The 14,198-nt window shown below is 46.3% G+C and overlaps 1 protein-coding gene across 4 annotated transcripts in view; it reads left to right on the top strand.

The window, feature by feature from the left end:
• Positions 1–14,198, top strand: part of LOC138803692 (barrier-to-autointegration factor-like protein) — a 49,903-nt gene that overhangs the window by 31,021 nt on the left and 4,684 nt on the right. For 3 of the 4 annotated variants that reach the window (XM_069987750.1, XM_069987749.1, XM_069987747.1), the window contains exons 2-3: positions 7,232–7,390; positions 10,533–10,661. In XM_069987750.1, the coding sequence (XP_069843851.1) occupies positions 10,536–10,661 (126 nt within the window). In that variant the 5' untranslated portion in view covers positions 7,232–7,390; positions 10,533–10,535. Of the gene's footprint in view, positions 1–2,516; positions 2,644–7,231; positions 7,391–10,532; positions 10,662–14,198 lie in introns of all 4 variants that reach the window. The other variant, XM_069987748.1, reaches the window with a different exon arrangement.

Genomic DNA, 14,198 nt, shown 5'->3' with positions numbered 1-14,198 from the left:
CACTGATAACCTAGGAGACTCTCTTTGTCTCTCTGGGCCTCAGTTTACTCATCTGTCAAAGTAGAAAGAGCTCTCTGGTCTTGTCGGATTCATTCTGAAAATTAGGGGTGATGAAAGTGGCAGGGGCAATGTATGTTGTAGGCATTCTGCCTGCATAAACCCTTCAGTTCACAAGTGCAATTTGGTTTTGTGTTTCCCACTTGTCCATGATCCTTCTGTTTCAATTTCCAGGGTGGGTCAGGTTGGCACTGGAGCTTTCCAGATGAGCAGGGACACCCTGACTTCCAAATTAGTGTTTGCCTCCAAGCAACCTAAGTGATTTCTGAATGACGTATTCTGCCACAGCAACCTCTCCAACCAGGCATTGCTGTTGTCTCCTTCATTCCTGAGCAACATCAGACCCAGGGCTGGGAAGTTGGGTCGGTGGTACAGTGCTTGCCTTGCATGCATGAGGCCCTGGGTTCGATTCCTCAGCACCACATAAACAGAAAAAAGCCGGAAGTCGCACTGTGGCTCAAGTGATTGAGCACTAGCCTTGAGCTGAAGAGCTGAGGGACAGCACCCAATCCCAGAGTTCAGGCCCCACTACCGACAAAGAACAAAACAAAACAAAGCAAAACAAAAAAACAAAAAACAAAAAACATAGCTTGTCAGATCATCATACTAAAGTGTTTTGGAGTCTTCATCTGAAGTACAACTTTATACTTTTTTTGGGGGGGGGGTCTGGTCATGGGGCCTGAATTCTGGGCCTGGGCGCTGTCCCTCAGCTCTTCAGCTCAAGGGTAACGCTCTACCACTTGAGCCACAGCTCCACTTCTGGCTTTTTTCTTTTTGCTTATGTGGTGCTGAGGAATCGGACCCAGGGCCTCAGGCATGCAAGGCAAGCGCTCTACCACTGAGCCACCTTCCCAGCCCCTATTTATACTTCTATTTATTGACTGTGGCTGTTGCTAGGTGTCCCAGGCTGGACTGGAATGTTCGATCCTCCTGCCTCCAACTCTGTGTGTGAAATTTGAATTTAATAGGTCATCTTGCAGTTTGATTTTCTAAGTCTGGAAACTTTGGACTAGAAGACCAGAACAATCTCCTGGAAGATCTGGGTTAGAGGTCAGCCCAAGGCCCCAGTGGCCAGCCCTATCAGCAAGAGAGAACACAGATGGCCATCTGCCCCCGTTGGTCCAGAGCTGGCAACCTCAGCAGAGATACTTTACTTGATGACCTTGTTCAATTACATAATGGCTCATCCCCACTGTACTTACCTGTACAAAGATTCTTAGCATCTCCACCCAATGGGTAAGAGGCACACAGCCTAGTTAGCAAAACGTTTATGGCTTCTGTGGGCTTCCCAGAGACAGAGGGAGAACCAGAAATCAGGTACACATGACTCAGTGAGGGGCTCAGGGGAGGAGCTGGCCCTCTGGGGTCAGGTGGGATGACTCAGCCCTGTCTGATGGCAGAGAATGCTCTCTGATGCCAGTAGGCCTCACCTTATTACAAGGGAACCAGACAACTGTGCTTGTGTATCTGTCATTAGCTGCCCTCGGGCAGGGGCCTGGGCCTCCCAGCCTCCCCATGACTCCAGGTGTGGCGGCTTCTGTCTCCTAGGCAACGGTTCTCAGCTGTGAGATTTGCTATGGTACCTGCTGCAGTCAGGGATCCAGAGGCACCTGCCACACTGTCCCTCCACACTGTCCCTTCAGTTTCCCACTATCTCCTTGCAGTATGCAATGTGGTCAGCTTCTTCCTCGGCTGCTGTAAAGTGTCTGCTGTGAGATGCAGTCACCTTGGAGATGGTTCTGCCCTTCTTGGATTTTCCCAAAGGAGTGATGTAGCTGTTGGGGGTGGGGGGAGTAGGTGAGGACAGATGCTCATTGTGTCTTGGAGGCAGTGGGAGAGGGGAATCTGAATACCTGTGGAGTCTGCAGGATGGTGGCTGATCCTTGAGGCAGTTTCTCTGTTCTAGACTAGAGTGCCCATCCTGTCTGCTGTGCTACTGACACTCATCACCGGCTCCTGGTCCCTTGCTCTTGGTAGTAAGGTCTCTTCTCAGGACTCTATCCTCCACCGCATCCTCAAGGCATCGTCGTTGGCCTTGTCCTGACTGTATGCTACAAAATGCCAAAGCCACCTCTCCAGAGCCACAGTCTTCTGCTGCTCTGTCATGTCCCCACAAGCCCAGGGAAGCAAGCCATTAAGTCTCTGCATTGTCCCCAGACCCTTGACCCTTCTTGCTTAGAATCTCAATATCTACATTTGTGTCTCACAGAGTCACAATGTCAAGGACCTCACCTCTATAGTATGCCTCCCAAATATCCATCCTCCCTCCTCTCCTATCCCTGGAAGTATGGTGTGGATAATGGGGTGAGCTTTCTCCTTTTTGGAATCCCTGGGGCAGAAAAGGTAGACTTTGCATTCATTTTTCCCTCTCTCTGAGACAAGAATGGCAGAGGGAAGAGGAACCAACATGCTCTAGACAGAAGACACTATATTTAGAGATTTAAAAATGTCTGTTCTAGCTGGCGTCGGTGGCTCATGCTTGAAAACCTCGCTGCTCAGGAGGCTGAGAATCTGAGGATTCCAATTTGAAACCAGCCCCACACAAAAAGTCTTCCAGGCTCTATCTCTAATCAACCAGCACAAAAGGTAGGCTGGAGATGTGGCTCAAGTGGTAGAATGGCAGTCATAAATGCAAAAGCTGAGAGAATGCCTTTGGAAGCCCTGGTATGCTTACAGTTTCTTCCCACCCTTAAATTCATACAGGGGAAAAGGGATCCTTAAAAGTCAGATCCCAATGTCCTGGCAGCATTACCATCCTCCTTTCTCCATGAAGAAAGAAGAAGCTGTAGCTTTGAGGCCCAGGGCAGAGGTATAGAGAACCCCAGGAAGTGATATCAGCAGAGTCAGTGTTCCCTCAAACCTTGAAGGAGTGAGAAGTGAGTAGATGCATTGCCTCAGAAGTGAGTTAGCATTCCATCAGGCTGTTTCCATCAATACAGCCATGCTCCGTGTCAGCACACAGAACAAGGGACAGTCCTAAAATTGCTCCTATCCCTGTTCTCGCCTTTCCTTGGTACCCATAGGGATGGATCCTCATTTTTTCATCAATCTGCTTGGTTTAGGAGAAATCTGAAACTTACTCTGTATAGTAGAACAATTTTATTATTAAAGGGTGTGAGGACTCTGTATACACAAATTTAAGCGCCAAAATAAAGGTAGAAAGAGAACTAAGCTTAGTGGCACATGCACTTAGAAGGCTGAGTAAGGATGATTGTGACTTCAAGGTCAGCTGGGGCTGCATAGTGAGATGCTGTTTCAAAAGAAAACATAAAAGTCAGGCATCACTGGGTCACATCTGTAATCCTAGCTACTCAGGAGGCTGAGATCTGAGGATCATGATTCAGAGTCAGCCTGAACAGACAAATCTGACAGACTCTTGCCTACAATTAACCATCAAAAAAAAGTGGAGGTGCTGGGCGCTGGTGGCTCACACCTGTAATCTTAGCTATTTAGGAGACTGAGATCTGAGAATCACAGTTCAAAGCCAGCCTGGAAAGGAAAGTCTGTGAGACTTTTATCCCCAATAAAACCACTCAGAAAACCAGAAGTAGCACTGTGGCTCAAGTGGTAGAGTGCTAGCCTTGAGCTGAAGAGCAGAGGGACAGTGCCCAGGCCCAGAGTTCAAGTACCACGACTGACAAAAAAGAAAAGAACAGAAAAGAAAAGAAAAAAGACAAAAGAAAACTGGTAGAGCTCCAACTGAGAGCAAAGAAAAACAAAAACAAAACAAAAAAGATAAGCAAGAACATAAGGCTCAGAGTTCAAGTCCCAGTACACACAGACACACGCACGAGCACACACACGCGCGCGTGCGCGCGCGCACACACACACACACACACAATTCTTATCTATTATTATCCTCTTAGTTCCTTGGGTAAGCAATACTATTTGTGCCCAAATAAAAAGACAACATGAACACTATTTTCTTATTTTCTCAGAAAGAAAAATTCCTTTTTTTTTTTTGCCATTTATGGATAGAGATAAAATAGTTTTCCATAGATGGCTTAATTTCATAATTTAATTATATACACTTAAATCTCAGATTATGTAAACTACTTACAGACACTTTCCCCATTCACATTTCAAGAAAATAATAGTTTTTAGAAGTCACCCCAGACAATTTTGAGGGAATGAAAGCTTCTCTTTGGCTAATGATGGTTTTGAGAAATGCCACTTTTTATACACTTGTATAATGTTCCCAAGAGAAGTTGTATCCCAAACCCCAAATGCCCATGCACATAGTATTGGCAGTCTCTCTACTGCCTCCTCCCCCTTTATCTGGGGCATATTTAAATTTGTGATTATCTCCTCAAACTATCATACAGCTTTTTCTTTCTTTTTTCTTTTTTTAGTGCTATGATTTGAACTCAGAGCCTTGCTCTTGCTAGGTTGGCGCTCTACTACTTGAGCCACACTTTCAGCCTTTTTTTTTTTTAATTTGGAGATGGAGTCTTGGGAACTTTTCTTTCAGGCTGATATTGAACCATAATCCTCTGGATCTCAGCCTCCTGAGTAATTAGAATTACAGGCTTGAGCCACTGGTGCCTGGCTTAATATAACAACTCTGACATCCACTTAAGAGGATGTCAGACTTGCAACCAGGAAGCCTTTCCTTTGGGAATGGGGCTTAAAAAATCCACAGACGACTTTATTCTTTAACCAGGTGTCTCACTAAGTATCTAAGACAGAATTGATTGAGGTCACTTAATCTATGCTCCCTGAGCAGCGCTTTGTGGTCTAAAATGAAGTCCTGGAAAGAACATTCTGGAATGTGAGGCTCTTCCAGTCTGGGATTGTGCAGAGGCCTCTGTCATCTCATAATTCAATGTGGTGACAGATGCCACCAACTCTGGGGTTACCAGAGAATCCAGAATGCCTTGGGATGGGTCTGTTCCCCAAGTGATAGTCTTTTGCAGGTTCATTGAATTGTCACACCTTAGCTTTCTGACAGATAAAAGGAGAGGTTTGGGTTAGAGAGAGGCTTTTTGGTGGGGGGGGGGGAGGGGAGAAAAGGAATCCTGAAGAAATTTCATATGTCTCACCTAATTCACCAGCCAATACCGTCATTCAGCTTTGCTGTTTTATATAAATAAATTCCAGGCAAAAATGTCCTTGGAAGTAAAGAAATCTCTTTTAATTTAAGAAAGGAAAAAAGAAGCAGGTGGTTATGAGGTGTGTCTGCTCAGAAGTTCAAAGGCACCAGGGTCATGGTTAAGTCTTGTTAGTAGAGGCTAACGAGAGTCTGGTGCACCTGCTGACTGGGGTAGACACTGCCTGGGAGCCAGGAGCCAAGCCATATGGTGTCACAGATGTACAGATCCCCCCATAAACTCCCACATAACTGCATCCCTTCATCTCAGCCAACCTGCTGCAGATCACCCAACAAGGAGACGATGGCTCAACTTTGCAAGCTATTAAAATCTCCACAGGCATTTAGGGGAATCTTGAGGGTTAGGCCTTTCCTAAGATAACCCCACTAAAAACTCTGGAAGAGGGACCAGAGCACCAGGAATCTGTCATCTCCCCATGCGGGTCAAACATGCTGTCGAGTTTGAGTCAAGTACAAAAATCATCTGTTGATTCCTCAAAGACTTAAAAATAAAGTTACTACCCCATGACATAGCAGTTCCAATGATCATTATACATCCAGAAGATGTGAGAGCAGAGTCCCAAAAAAGAGAGTTATGTGGCCACAATCACACCAGGATTATCCATAACAGCCCCAAGCAGGAAGTCACCCTATGTGTCCACCCATCTATACAGAATAAGGCTAGACTTACCCATAATCCTAGCTACTCAGGAGGCTGACATCTGAGAATCCTGGTTCAAAGCCAGCTTGAGCAAACAAATCTGAGAGACGCTTATCTCCAATTAACCAGCAAAAAAAAAAAAAAAAAAAAAAAAAACAGAAGTGGATTTGTGGCTGAAATGATGAGTACTAGCTTTGAGTGGAAAAGGTACGGGAGAATGTGAGAGACCCTAAATTCCAGCCCCAGAACCAGCACATAGAAAAGAAAAATAAGGAAAACATGGTCTCTTTACCTACAGCAGAATATTATGTAGCCTTAAAAAGGGAAGCCAGGCACCAGTAGCTTGAGCCTGTAAGCTTAACTACTCAGGAGGCTGAGATCTGAGGATCAAGATTGGAAGACAGCTGGGCAGGAAAGTCTGTGAGACTCTTATCTCAATTAATGACCAAAAAGCTGGAAGTGGGGCTGTGGTTCAAGTGGTAGAGTGTTAACCTTGAACATGAAAAGCTCAGGGACAGTACCCAGGTCTTGAGTTCAAGCCCCAGGAATGATACAACCAAAAGCTGAGGGAAATGGAGTTCTAATCTACTCTACAGCATAAACAAGTCTTCCCCTCCCCCAGTGTGACCAGCAAGAATATCAACAGCCGTTGCCAAATCCTCTTCCCAGCTTGGGGGGTGGGCGAGTTATGAGTCATCCATAGTTGAGAAGCACAGTTGGAGCTGAAGTCACCATCTCTCTCAGAGGTATTTCAAAGGTCCAAGTGAGTTTGGGACAGGAAATGTGAACTCACAGAGTATCACCAAATCATTACCATCTTTGATGTTGTTCCAGCTTTGATAACATTGGAGTACTTTCCATTTATTCTTAGAAGATATAGTAGGCAGAGACGTTTAACGTGACAGATGGTCAGCATGGGTAGTGGGTGGAATTTTCCCTCAGCAAAGTTGGTGTGGCTTGTGAGACTTCCAGGCTCTCAGAAACCCTAGGTGCTCATGAGCCTGCCTCTGAGCTGGGCCACCAATCTGTATTGTCATTCCACAAGGCCATGGTTGCTAAGGTGCTCACCTGTCAGTGCCAGAATAAACCAAACCAAACTTCAACAAAACATGAAAAAAAGAGCAAACCCCTCCTATAGTAAAGTAGTTAGGAGTTTATGTACATCTGTGTGCTTGACAGACAACCTCTCCTATTTTTTTTTTTTTTTTTGGGTCCGGTCATGGGGCCTGGGCGCTGTCCCTCAGCTCTTCAGCTCAAGGCTAGAGCTCTACCACTTGAGCCACAGTGCCACTTCTGGCTTTTTTCTTTTTGCTTATGTGGTGCTGAAGAATCGAACCCAGGGCCTCAGGCATGCAAGGCAAGCACTCTACCACTGAGCCAACTTCCCAGCCCCAACCTCTCCTATTTTATGTCTCCCTTCCTAGGATCTGCAGGTACCCAGAGACTCTTCTCCTTAGGATCCCCTACTTCCTCTCAGGGCCTTTGGACCCATCTTCTTTTGAAGACTTCGGTTTCATCTAACGTTTTTCAAAACGTCCCACAAAACAAGAAGGCTCACAAGAAGGGCTCTGCTTTGCCGAAAGGTATGGAGGAAGACTGGGGGGGGGGAGGGGGGTATGAGAAGAGAGGGGATAGGCCTTGTGACTGGATGCATCTGATCATTTAAACCAGCAAGTATTTACCATGTGCCAGGCACAGTACTGAGTACCAGGGTTAGAGGTAAGAAGTCATGAGGAGACAGCCACAGCCCTGGGAGCTTATTGGGTTGTCCTTCTAACAAAATCCTCTGTAACTACCCCAATGTGTGTCTCATCATCGCCACCACTGCAACCCAGGAGCTGTCTGAGCCTGGAGGTGTAGGACATGTGGATCAGACCATGGAGAATATTACTGTGGGGCCTGGCGCATGACAATTTGAGCTACAGAAGGTGTTTGTTGGTGGCTTCTAACTAGAGATCTCTAGGTTTTCCTTTGGCAGAAGGGAATGTGGCCTGAAATGGTAATGTAATGGTAGGATCTGGTGTGGCTTGCTCATTTCCATGAAGGATTTAAGCTGAAGATGGATGGGATGGACAAAGGAAGGCTAAATCAACAGACCAGCTGGGAAATCACACTGGAATCTTGGTCAAACTGTATTTGATTTTTTTAAAATCAGTTGTGAGGCTTGAACTCTAGGCCTGGCACTGTCCCTCAGCTCTTCAGCTCAAGGCAAGTGCTCCACCACTTGAGCCACAGTTCCACTTCTGGCTTTTTCTGTTTATGTGATGCTAAGGAATCAAACCCAGGGGCTCATGCATGCAAGGCAAGCACTCTACCACTGAGCCACCTTCCCAGCCTTATACTTGATTTCTTGGTAGTATATACTAATAAAAAAAATCTGAGAAGCCACTTATAACTGGATTTTCTGTTCCTTGCATCATAAACTATATAGATTGAAATAGACTTTGGTAACAAGCTACAATAAGCAAAATTCCCAGTGTTGGGTTGGGAAGAGACTTGTTTAGGCAGAGACCAGCAAGAATGCCTTTACTCTGCCTTGCCTGGAAAAAATGGATGACAGTTAGCTGGGCACTGGTGGCTCATGCCTGTAATCCTAGCTACTCAGGAGGCTGAGATCTGAGAACCAAGGTTCAAATCCAGTTCAGGCAGAAAAGTCTGTGAGACTCTTATCTCCAATTAACCACCAGAAAAGTGGAAGTGGTGCTGTAGCTTAAGTGGTAGAGCACTCACCTTGAGCTGAAAAGTTGAGGAACAGTGCCCAGGCCCAGAGTTCAAGCCTCATGACTGACAAAAAAAAAAAAAAGGCTGACAGTGTTGGACATAGACCTTATCCTAATGGAGTCCCTGCCCTGTGGAGCTCTTATGAACAAGATACCAGCTGCCACCGGCAGTCTTCATTGAGGTCCTCAGAGACTCAAGTCAAGGAGGAAGTTGGCCCATTTAAAAGGGGAAATTAAGACAATCCTGCTGGCTTGGAAAACCTTGTATTTCTAATTAGAGTTAGAAAATCACAAATGGGTGACTTAGCAATGGAGTTGCCAAAGAAAGTGATGCTTATGTCCTGAGATTGCCCAATCCTTAAACATGTACACCCTAAGAAGTAAGGTGCTAAAACAGCATCTTTCCTAGGAAGGCACCAACCCCCTACCCACTCAGATATGAATAAGAGTGGATGAGAGAGATATACTCCAGCACTTGGGGTGCTCTATTGGCTGAACAAGAAACTTATTCCAGCCTGTAATCCCAGCTACTTAGGAGGCTGAGAATTGAGGATTGTGGTTTGGAGCCAATCTCCAACTGACCACCAGAAAACAAGACTGGTTCTGTGGCTCAAAGTGGTAGAGTGCTAGCCTTGAAAAACTCAGGGACAGCATCCAGGTCCTGAGTTTAATCCCCACAACTGACAGAAAAAAAGGAGAAGGAGGAGGAGGAAAAGGAGAAGGAGGAGGAGGAGGAGGAGGGGGAGGGGGAGGGGGAGGGGGAGGGGGAGGAGGAGGAGGAGGAGGAGGAGGGGGAGGAAAGAAGAGGAGGAGGAGAAGCTTCCTTGACCATGTGGGTGGGGAGAGCCTGTGTTTCTGTCCAGCAAGGTGCTGTGCTTTATGCATTTTTGACCAACTTCAATTCAATGTGTTTCCCACCCTTCCCCTCTTTAAGGAAGCAATTCTTATTTCTGATTTATTTGATCTTTCCTTTCAACATTGCTGGCTATGGTGATGAACTTCAGGATTTAGTTCATAGAGTACCCCAGACATAATGAAGAACATGATGCCTTGCCCCTAAATATGACGTTGAATCTGAACCCACTCACTAGCCAAGTCCTAGGAAGAGGGAGGAATAGATATTTATGATGGGCCTCTAAGGGCAGGAGGGGAGAGTACACAGATGTCGAGTGGCCAGAGTCAAGTGACCAGAAGTAGACTACAATGGGACACGGTGGCTATTCCCTTAACACATACCTCCTTGTCTGTGGAAAGCTATTGCGGATTTTGTTCACAGCTTAATCTGCCTTTAGGGAAAGCTAAATGTACCTCTACATCCAGGACTGGAGCATATGGTAGACACCGCTTCTACTAGTAACCTGGGCATCTGTTAGAAGCTGGTGTAGCGTTTGCTTGCTACTCTTAAACAATGAGTTCCCTCCATCCCTTCATTTGAGATGGGATGCTGGACAATAAGGGCTGTAGCAGCCAGAACACTGCCACATGAGAAGTAACCAGGGGTGAAAGCCATCTTGATTGTCCCATATCTGATCTCACCGTGGACTTGTGCGTTGTTTGAGGTTAGCATAGCGATCTGTCACCTGCAGCCAAATAACTAACCATTAGAGAGTGATAAGTGCTACAATAAAAGTATGACAAAAAGGTTGGGTGTTTGAGAGAAAGCAGGTTAATTAGTTAAGAAAGAGCAGCTGGCTTTTCAGCAGGTAGAATGGCAAGCATTGGAAAGAGACCAGCAGTTCTTAGCATCAAGGACACCTTTTAGTTAGAACTGGCTTTTTCTGACTCATCTGGAGCCAGCATTATACTTCTCTCCCTTCATCCAGGTGGGCACAGAAGTAGAAAGGACTCCTGGGACAGCACACCTGATTCCCCATAGACATGGAATGATGGATCAAAGTCTGCCTTCTGTTGTCCCAGTCCATCAGGCTCAGGGAGCTCCCCAGAACCCCCCTCACACTGTGTAGTCAGACACCTCCTCATGCTTTCTCTTCTTCCCACATTGCAGGAGATGGAGCACATGTCTCCCAGGCTGAGAGCCTTCCTTTCAGAGCCCATTGGTGAAAAGGATGTTGCCTGGGTGGATGGTATCAGCCGAGAGCTGGCCATCAATTTGGTCACCAAAGGTTTTAACAAGGTAATTTGTTCCCCTCTGCCACTAGCACACACACATCTCTTCCTAACCTCTCTTCCTCTAGTTCAGGCCAGATGGCAGCCCCTGCCACATGTCCTTATGAGGGACCATAAGAGAGCAAGGCTGGCACTTGGCAGGGCGCCACCTGCCTCAGTGCTGATGACCCCACATGCTTGAGCAGCCTCAAGGGCTTGCAGATGATGGGCAAACAGAACTGCTTCAGCTCAGAGCAGCTGGGCTGGGCATGAGTCATTCGGTCAGTGTTCAAAGGCTCAGAGCTTGGTAGAAGGGAGCCTTGCCACCAGTGTCTGGGGCAGAGCTGTCAGAATGGATGACTTGGATCCACGCCCCGCCCCTCGGGAAGAGGCTCATGGAACCTTGCTTGCCCCTGTCAGGATGCAAGCATTGTCAAGGCATGTGACAAGCCGGCATCCTGGAGTCTATACCAAGGTGAGAAGCTGACATTCCTAGCTCAAGAAAATGGCTTCAGGACTATCCAAAGCAATCTCTGAATAGATTAGTCTGCTTTCCATCGCTATAACAAAATATTTGATGCAAAGTACTTTATAAGGAAGATACTACACTATGGTGCCTATTTCATAGCAAGAATACATAAAAAGGAGAGCAGGAACACATAAAAAGGAGAGCTGGATCACATGGCAGGACAGGAAGCCAGAGGGTAGGGAAGAGACGTCCTTACTCTTTTATATATTCAACTTATTTAGTTTAGTGCTGGATTGATCCCACACCTCACACATGCTAAGCATGTACTCTACCACTGGCCAATGCCTCCATGCTTCCCACCCTATTTTTCACTTTTTCTTTTGTCTGTCACAGGGCTTGAACTCTGGGCCTGGGCATTGTCCTTCAGCTCTTCAGCTCAAGGCAAGCGCTTTACCACTTGAGCCACAGCACCACTTCCAGTTTTCTGGTGGTTAATTGGCCTTTTCTGCCCTGGCTGGCTTTGTACCGCAATCCTCAGATCTCAGCCTCCTGAGTAGCTAGGATTACAGGCGTAAGCCACCAGTGCCCAGCTTGAAGAAGTTTTATATGGATAGATGTACCCACATAGCCACCACCCTGACCCAGACACCTTTGAAATTCCAGATGGCTCCCTTGTACCTCTTTTCAGCCAATGTCATCCCCTATTCCAAGAGATAAACACTGTTCTGACATCCACCACATTTCCTTAATTGTAGGGTTTCATACTTGCCCAGCTGTGTTTATCATTTAAAAAAAATATTCTGGATTGGGGATGTAGTTTAAATGGTAGAGTGCTTGTTTAGCAGGTACAAGGCCTCCTGGGAACAATTCCCAGTACTGCATGCAACATATGTATATATGTGGTATTTGCTATATACAGGCACTTCCAAGCTTATCTATCTATCTATCTATCTATCTATCTATCTATCTATCTATCTATCTATCTATCTATCTATCTATCATCTATTTCTATCTATCTAAATTAATTGTGAGATATACTATTTCATTTCTATTGTACTGATGTGGAAACTGGGTCAAAGAGAACACATGTGGATTGCTAGTGTCATATGAAATAACAGTGATGGAATCTGGGGCGGGGCAGACAAATCACAGGACTCAAGGCCTCCAGGCTCCATTGTGCTGTGTGCACCGCTAGAAATAAGGTGGGCCATCACCCACCCCTCACTGTTATACTCTCCAGATTCCAGGGCCTTTCCTAGACCCTCCCTTGTAGTTAGCAGAAAGGAACAGAGACCAAACTCAGGACCATATGACCCCAGTGGTCAGCTGCCATCTCTCCTGTCACCCAAGTCCCAAGGCTTAACTACTGAGGCCCTCAGCTCCTGTCTGTTCACTCTGTTGGCACAACACCCTACTACCTAATGTCTAGACCCTACAAGGAGTCAATTACATGACTTTGGGGTTGCCCTGCTTTGAGCTTCTAGATAAAATGCAAAGGATTTCATAAGCCTGGGATTCTGGATTTTATAGGATAAGCATGTCTCACCAGGAGACAGGGAGGAGAGAAAAGGATTAAGACCTAGTATTGGGCTGAGCATCCACACCAAAAGCACAGTGATACAAGCATGATATGACTGGGGGACGTTGGCTTTTCAAGGTTGCCATTCGTCATCAGTGAACATGCAGACCTAGGTGTCGGTGTCTGCTTAGAGAAGAGCAGAACTGAGCTGCATCATTGTGACAGAGGCCCACAGTAATGTAAGGGACATTCAGGACAGGAGCTGTGAGTGGGGTCTTAGACAGAGGGAAGTGAAGGAAGCTTGAGAATGAGAAGCCAAGACAATATGTGTTTATTTAACGAGGGCAGATGCCAATGTGAAGGTTCAAAACTTTAATGAGCCCAGGCCAGGGCCTCCTACCTAAATGGCAGTGCCCAGTGCAAAATGAAATGGAAAGGCTTAACTGTATTTAGACTTCCAAGATGGTGGCAGCATGACAGTAGACATAAGGTGGTTCACCTATGCATGGGACCCTACATACCCATGCAGATCTAACCTAAGCAAAGTCAATCTTGGTACAGATTCACATTGCCATAGTTTGGCAAGAGGTGGAGATACCCTTTGGGGAAAGCCTCTGGAGAGCTTCTCTTCTTGGTCTTTCAGTTGAGGACAAGTCTGCCCTTGTATCACCATTTTGCTGCTACAGGAAGAAATGCACTTTCTTGCTTGGTCAAGACGACCATCCATTACATCTTTTCAGGATTTCTGAACCAAATTCCTTACATCTGGGCTTCCCTCTGATGAATGGTTTACTATCTGAAGCCACTGGAGAAACTAAATGGGCAATGAGCAGGGCCCTGATGGAGTCTCATGAGGTTTCCTTCCCTTGGAAGCAAGGTGAATTCCTCACAGCTGAAGTGAGAAGGAAGGTCATCTTTCCCTCCTCACTTGCTACAAGATGCCAGAATGAGACCAGTGGGAAAGCTGAGGATAGAACATCAGGTGGCAACTTGGCTTAGGGGCCTTGCCATGTTCCTGGAAAGTTCACCTGGATCCCACCTGTTGTGCATTCCTGGATTTCTGTCTGCTGAGCTTGGTGGCTGGAGAGGTTCAGATGACCAGATCAGCTGATTTCCATAGCTGGCCCCCAAACGGGCAGTAGATGAGTGGGAAAAAGGCAGGGGGCTCAAGCTCTCAGATTCTTAGGAGAATGGGGTGGGCAGGGTACACATGAGGACTAAAGTGTGCCATGTATCTCCAGAAGAGTGTGACCTATCAGAGTGCTCAAAAGTGCTACTTGCACCAGGTGCTGGTGGTTCACGCCTGTTATCCTAATTACTCAGGAGGCTGAGATCTGAGGATCAAGGTTCAAAGCCAGCTCAGGCAGGAAAGTCCACGAGACTCTCATCTCCAATTAACCACTCAGAAAACCAGAAATGGCGCTGTGGCTCAAGTGGTAGAGTGATCACCTTGAGCTGAAGAGCACTGGGACAGCACCCAGACCCAGAGTTCAAGCCCCATGCCAAAAATTTCAAAAAATGCTATTTGCTATTAGTTAAAATTATTATCACTAATGTTCCTCTCCTTAGACAAAACT

This window comes from Dipodomys merriami, unplaced genomic scaffold, assembly GCF_024711535.1.
Source record: "Dipodomys merriami isolate MVZ:Mamm:240054 unplaced genomic scaffold, mDipMer1.0.p SCAF_346, whole genome shotgun sequence".
NCBI classification, from domain to species: domain Eukaryota; kingdom Metazoa; phylum Chordata; class Mammalia; order Rodentia; family Heteromyidae; genus Dipodomys; species Dipodomys merriami.
Note: the sequence above shows the minus strand (reverse complement) of the source record. Positions and strands in the feature narration are given on the sequence as shown.